Here is a 6,980-nt window from a genome sequence, read left to right on the forward strand (position 1 = left end):
CCATGTGCTTTTAACCAGTTCTTGCCATGATTAATTAAAGGCTTTTTATACTTTTTCAACCTCAGAGTGCCTCTGCAAACTCTTTTTTCTTTGGATTACCATAGCTCTAGATTCCATCCATTTTAACGATTATGAGTTTTGAGATAAATTTGGCCAATGTTTTTTTTTTATCTCTGATTTACAACATTCACTGTAAATCTCGATTTGAGTTTAATTGGATGTTTATAGTCGTTGCACAGCCTGATAGACAGTCTGTGCAGCGACTATACTGTGATAGACTCATGGAAAAACACACTGCATTGTTTCCTTTAGTGACACTGGTTCTTCAAGGTGGATAAGTCAATTTGCTCTCTCTCTTTCTGTGTGTGTGTGTGTTGTGTGTGTGCGTGTGCGTGTTTGTGTGTGTGTGTGTGTGTGTGTGTGTGTGTGTGTGTTTCTTGCTTCTCTGGTATTGTCTGAAAGTCGTGGCACTGATATGGTGGAATGTTTGTGTGTGTGCGCCTGTCAGTGAAACAAACCTTTCCTCGTATCGAGACATTGGTTGAGCACATTGTTTCCGCAGCTCCACTTGTGAGGTAAGGTACACCATAAAATTGGCCTGAAATTCACTGACTGAATTAAATCTAGTACTAGTACAGCATACTACTGATCTAGTTTATGTTACAAATAAAAGAAAATGCAGATGACATACTTGTATTGATGTAAAATATCACTCTTAATTTCAATGATATAGATTCTGTAATAAAATAAAAAAATATTATAATTGGACTTAACTGATTATTAAAGGAATTATCAATCAGTAGCAAAGGAAGTCATTTCATTTAAGTGTTAACATGATAGACATGATAGCGTTTCAATGTTACATTTTGGTGTAAGTGTATTGAATACAAGAACAGCATAACGTCCAAATAATCTGTTTAACCTTTTCTGTTTAAATATTACATAAAAGACATCAAGTACACATACTGTAAAAAGTTATCTCAATTTGATTAGTTCTTCATGCAGCTGTACTGTACACAGATCTTAAAAGCAATACAAAATGTGACATCTATAGCTGTACTTCATGCTTTATTTTACATTGCTTTTAGCATGTAGTATTTTTCTATTTTACATGAAGCCCTTTGATGGTTAGCGTTAGCCTAGCCACAGAGGCCTCATCTTGAAGGGGTCCTTTTTCCTATGAGACTGATTGAATTGAGGGTGTTGTACGCAAATTACTTGCCGGGTAATGTTTCATACGCTACATACAAATTGAAAGGGAAAAAACTTGCTCAACTGATGATCTCTTCAAAGTCAAACTAGTTCCAGTCATTCTTAGATGTGAATAGAAAAGAAAGTGAAGCTGTCTGCATTATGATCCTTTCTTTGTTCTGTAACATCCCATAATAGCCCATAAAGACTCTCATTGTTTGCTTCATCAGGTCATCACCATGGCGAATAGGGTGGTTGTGTCGCAGCCTGGTAATATGAAACCAACTTTTGTGCCTGACCAGTGGAACACCGGCCTCTTTGACTGTTGTGATGACTGTTCGTCATGTAAGTATGCGCGTGTGTGTGTGTGTGTGTGTGTGTATGTGTGTGCACATAAGCATGTGTGTAGGTGTATGGGTGTGTAATGAGTCACAGAGATTTGTGTGTGTGTGTGTGTGTGTGTGTGTGTGTGTGTGTGTGTGTGTGTGTGTGTGTGTGTGTGTGTGTGTGTGTACATAAGCATGTGTGTAGGTATAAGACAGGTGTCACTTGCGCTCAAGCCTTATCGGTGCTCACAGTCCAGGACTAAAGAGTCAGAAAAACTGGCTGGGCCACTTCAGAGAGACTGCACCCAGGGATGACCGGAGCACTCAGAGAACTTTTTTTATTCAGGTGCACAAACGACTGACGTTTTGACGCACTGCGTCTTCCTCAGAGTCAAATCATACTGGTAACATTGCAGAGATAATAAAGTCCATTCTCCCCTCCCCCTCACAAGACATTGGTTAGTAGTGAGGGGTGGGTAATAATAGCAATTAACCAGTACAAGCACTCGTAGAAAGAAAAGTAAGCATCAGATACATCATTGGTCATTGTGAATCAGACGTGAGTCAAAATAAATCAAAATAAAATAAAAATGACATAGTTAGAGTAAACAGGAAAGACATAATTCTTCATTTAAACCATGGGGCTCAACTGTGTTGAGTGTATGGATCCAAAACGCTTCTCTTTGAAGTAGCATTCTGACAACGTCTCCGCCTCGTTGGGGAGGCAGTATTCTGTCAATTCCCCAGAATTTCAATTCCGTCATCTATTGACGTGCTACTTCAACCACTCTCATCGAAGCCAACCCGTGACGCTGATAACAGTCTCACAGTCGCTTCTACGCTATGTCACATCTATGAAACTCCCGCCCTGCGTCCTGATTCGCTAAACCATAAAGTTGGTTGGAGAAATCACTCTCAATGGAAGAGGTTCCAGATGGATGTGAGTGAAGCTAGGCGGAGCTAAGCGGAACGACATTCATCTGGCTAGGGCCAGGTTATCAACCTGCACCCCTTGCTGTAACTCTGTTTCCCCCCTGGGGCCATACACGCACTTTGGGAATCACGTCTGAAAAGTGAGATCTTCATCAGAGAGCATCCATTCAAAGGCTTAGGGGCCGTCTACACGACGCCGGTTTTTGTGAAACCGGTGAGGTTTTGTTATTGGTTACGCCTTGCGTGTACACGATGCCGGCAGTTTAGGAGACCGTAACCGAGAGTTTTTGAAACCGGCTTCCAAAGTGGGAATTTCTTAATGCCTTTTTGAAAAATCCAATAGCGCATAGCGCAGTCCACATCACTGTGATCACAGAATTCATAGTTTACTCACCTCTTATTTTACCACTACATCTCTGCTTGTGAGTGAATGTATCCTATTCTTGAGTCAGTTTGTGTGTTTGTTTGTTTGTTTGTTTGATTGATTGTTGCTAGGCTGCTACCATTACTGGTGTTTCTGGTGCATCGCCTGCAAGACGTCGGAAAAATATGGCGAATGTCTCTGTATGCCTTTGGTGGACTTCCTGGGTCTCGGAGGAAGTGTTCCAGCTTTCGCCATGGCATTGAGGTCCGACATGCGCGAGCGCTACGGCATTCGTGTAAGGACAAACAGAGTTTAAAACAATCTGTTATTAAAGAGTTAGTTATAGGAGGATACAAATAGTATCATATTAATGTGGAAAACAATTAACAGGCACACACACACACATACACACACACACATACACAAACACAATCCCATAGACGCACACACACAATTGTGTTGTTGATGTCTTGTTCTCGTTCCCAAACAGGGCACTATGGTGGAAGACTTTATGTTCTCTTTCGTCTTCCCGGCCTGCGTGTATTGCCAGATTTCGAGAGAGTTGAAGATTCGAAAGCAGGTCGTCACCTTCATCAATACCCATCACAGATCGGCCACCCTTCTATGATCCTCCTCCTCCTCCTCTTCGTCATCATCATCATCATCAGTATAGCATTCCGTATGATTAACCTGATTACCTTAATTGCAATCTTGATAAAGCAGTGAGGATATACGGTAATCTGTCTTCAATTGAACAAATACTATTAAAAAGGTCACCTACTCATTTATTTATACATTTAACCAGTGTTGTATAAAGTACTAGAAGGCAATACTTGAGTAAAAGTACAAGTATCGTACTAGAAAAAGACTTTGGTAGAAGTGAAAGTTACCTTTTAGAATATTACTTAAGTAAAAGTCTTAAAGTATCTGATATATACTGTACTTAAGTATCAAAAGTAATTTTCTGATATTTAATGTACTTAAGTATTTGAAGTAAAAGTAAAAAGTAAAAAGCAAGCGGTTTTATTTTGAACTTTTATTGTGAACTTTATTTTGGCTTTCTTATAGTAAAGCATAAAGCATATTCAGGGTTCCCATATCTTCTTTCAAAGAAAAAAAACAGAAATTTCACTTTTGTATGAACTTCAGGTAAAAATGAAAAATAAATAACTTATTTCTTTTTAAAAAAAAGATCTGATGGTAGGGAGAACATTTTGGTCATGTGGTATGAGCATTTCTAGGGCTTACTCCCCAGGTCACCATCTCACTCACACACACACACACACACAGGCCACCTATGTCCAGCTACTAATATGCCACTCATTAGTTAAAACTGAAAAGGTGTCTGTTCATCTTCAAAAGAAGCTGGTTTTCAAAGTTGCCAGAATTCAGTGCCCGGGAGCTTCAGGCCCAAGACCGGCCCACATTTTCCATAGTGGTGGAAATTGGATAAATGAAGCAACATTTCAGCTCTTACTATCCTGTAGTTTTTATTAGTACCATGGTTCAACAAATGTGTAAAGGTTATATAATAATTCACTTCAACTGAGAAGTTAGCAAAAAATATTCCACTATTCCACAAGTTAACAAAAACAGAAAGAAAGAAAGAAAGCCTTTGAAATGTAGCCTATCCCACGCTTCCACAAAGAGGCATATTGAACTAATGTTTAGGCTACATGTTTTTTGCATGGTTATCTATATTGTTGTTTGGTGATTTAGCCTACTCCTTTACTACACCCTCTTCTGAGCAAACAAGGCATATAGGGTTATCATGTAGGGTAATTGCTCTTTCTTACATTAAATAACTTTAATTTATCCTCTCTACTTGTCCCTGTAGTCATGGCCTCCTCATCACTAATTTCGGGCTTATTTTCAGTGGTCGACTGGTTGATCTGCTGCTCAGTCTCTCCTGGACTCTTTCTACCATCCATCCTTCCTGACATTTGTGTCTACTGTAGGGCCGGCTCGGCTATCCGTACCTGAGAAAACTTTTTGGAAAAGACGGGCTATATGGACCCAACCAACTCTTTTTGGGAGGGGAGAACTCCCTCACGTAGGCTACAACCCATGCAGAGGCATTGCATTTGTGTCATGCACAGAATGCGGAACGTGTCCTACTTTAAGAAAAGATAGACTAACTTGACAAATGTCAATATTTTTTTCCTCGACCGGCCCAAAAGTGAAGCGGCCCACCGGGAATTTTCCCGATTCTCCCGATTACCCACCCCGGGCCTGATTCAGTCTTACTCTTATTGGACTGAAGACAAGTCCTGTGATGCTAAATAGCCTTTCACAGGCCGCTGAGGCAGGTAGCGGAGTGTTCAGCTTCACAGAAAGCTGCCAATGTACAGAAACATTTCTTGCAAATACGGCCACGGGTGTATGACGTTCTCTTCACCACTACCCTGTACACCGAGTTCACCACTATCGTCGGGGTGGTCGTCTATGATAACGGGAGGTCCTCCAGTAGGTGCTTGTGCTTCCATGGTTTCAGCTGTGCGTCCTCCTCCTTTAGCAACAAACAAGCACTGAAATAGAGCGTGCAGCGTGCGGAGCGTGCGTAATGCAATCTAGGAGCAGTGATTCGCCAAACCTCCCTTATTGCAGTCGCACACATTTCTTCTAATTTTATGTTTTAGTAACGAGTAACGAAGATGCTTAGTGGAAATATAACAGAGTAAAAGTATACATTTTATCTAGGAAATGTAGTGGAGTAAAAGTGAAAGTTGACATAAATTTAAATAGCGAAGTAAAGTAGAGATACGTGAAATTTCTACTTAAGTACAGTAACGAAGTATTTGCACTCCGTTACATTACAACACTGCATTTAACTGATGCTTTTTTTTATCCAAAGTGACTTATAGACAGGCCCGGAGTGGGTAATCGGGAGAATCGGGAGAATTCCCGGTGGGCCGCTTCACTTCTGGGCCGATTGAGGGAAAAATATTGACATTTGCCACATTAATCTATCTTCTCTTAAAATTGGCTACACACGTTCGCATTCTATGCCTAACACCGCAGCCTCTGCATGGGTTGTTCTCCCCTCCCAAGAAGAGTTAATTGGTTGGGTCCATATAGCCCGTCTTTTCTAAAAAGTTTTCTCAGATACCAGCCGGGCTGGCCCTACCGTAGTGATAAGCGTCAGGGAGGATGGATGGTAGAAAGAGGCCATGAGGGACTGAAAAGGCCAGGTAAATAAGACGAAAAGTATTGGAGGAAAATGCTGCCAAATATGCCAAGCTTCCAGATTTTTTTTTGAAGAAGAAGACAGACATAATAGTGGCAACACTGGTAAAGAGAGATAGCGGCGTAATTATTGGGCTAATACTGGACGTTGTAGCGTTGTCAACCTATTCGCAAGCAACATATTAAATTAATTAAAATATTAGCCTTTTTGTATCATCCAATATGGCGATTCATAGACTTTGCAAATATTATGCAAATATTGATAACAAAACTCAAGCTTGATCTGTGCATGCAGTAGCCTAGGCCAAAAACAAAAGTAGCCTCTAAGCAGCAGATCAGCAGTCCCCAGCTGAAAATGATGAGCCCGAAATTAGCTATGACTACAGGGACAAGTAGAAAGGTTAATAGTGTTAACCATATGATTTAAAGTTATTTTATGTAAGAAAGAACAGTAGGCTATGACAGATCAACCTATATACCTTGTTTGCTCAGAAGTGGGTGTAGTAAAGTAGAAAATCACCAAACAACAACATGATAGCTGACCCATGCAGAAAAAACATGTAAACAATACAGTAGTTCAATGTGCCTCATAGTGGAATTATGGGATACATTTCAAATGCTTTATTTCTTCCTACCTGTTTTTGTTAACTTATCAACCTATCCAGTGTTTCCCACAGAATTGGATTCAATTTGTGGCGGAAGCTGACTTTGACGAGGGGGGGGGGGGGGTATTAAGATCGTCTTGGTAGTGTATAGGTCTAATTGAGTGCCTGTCACTTTAAGACGTTTGAGGGAACCCTTGCAATTGTAACACAGTTGAAAGGCTGCTGATGTGTGGATGCAATTCATAACGTTTTCTACATAGTTAAAATAAAGGTTCGTACTTCTCCTTGGGACAAGCACTTTTGAATTTTGGAAAACACTTTTCCAATCTGCACTAATATTCAGGGAATTTTGCATGTCGATTCTCAACCTTTTTT

The 6,980-nt window shown here is 40.4% G+C and overlaps 1 protein-coding gene across 1 annotated transcript; it reads left to right on the forward strand.

Annotated features, from left to right (window-relative positions):
* Positions 1–441: 441 nt before the first annotated feature.
* Positions 442–3,898, forward strand: LOC143127243 (cornifelin homolog B-like). The gene is made up of 4 exons (XM_076288587.1): positions 442–575; positions 1,422–1,536; positions 2,946–3,109; positions 3,305–3,898. Exons 2-4 carry the CDS (start codon positions 1,431–1,433, stop codon positions 3,440–3,442), a joined length of 408 nt encoding a protein of 135 aa, XP_076144702.1. The 5' UTR covers positions 442–575; positions 1,422–1,430; the 3' UTR covers positions 3,443–3,898.
* The last annotated feature ends 3,082 nt before the right edge of the window (positions 3,899–6,980 follow it).

This window comes from Alosa pseudoharengus, unplaced genomic scaffold (genome assembly GCF_046254945.1).
Source record: "Alosa pseudoharengus isolate Yale_2024_CS ecotype anadromous, Long Island Sound unplaced genomic scaffold, YU_APseudo_1.1 YU_APseudo_1.1_scf_17, whole genome shotgun sequence".
Classification (NCBI taxonomy): Eukaryota; Metazoa; Chordata; class Actinopteri; order Clupeiformes; family Clupeidae; genus Alosa; species Alosa pseudoharengus.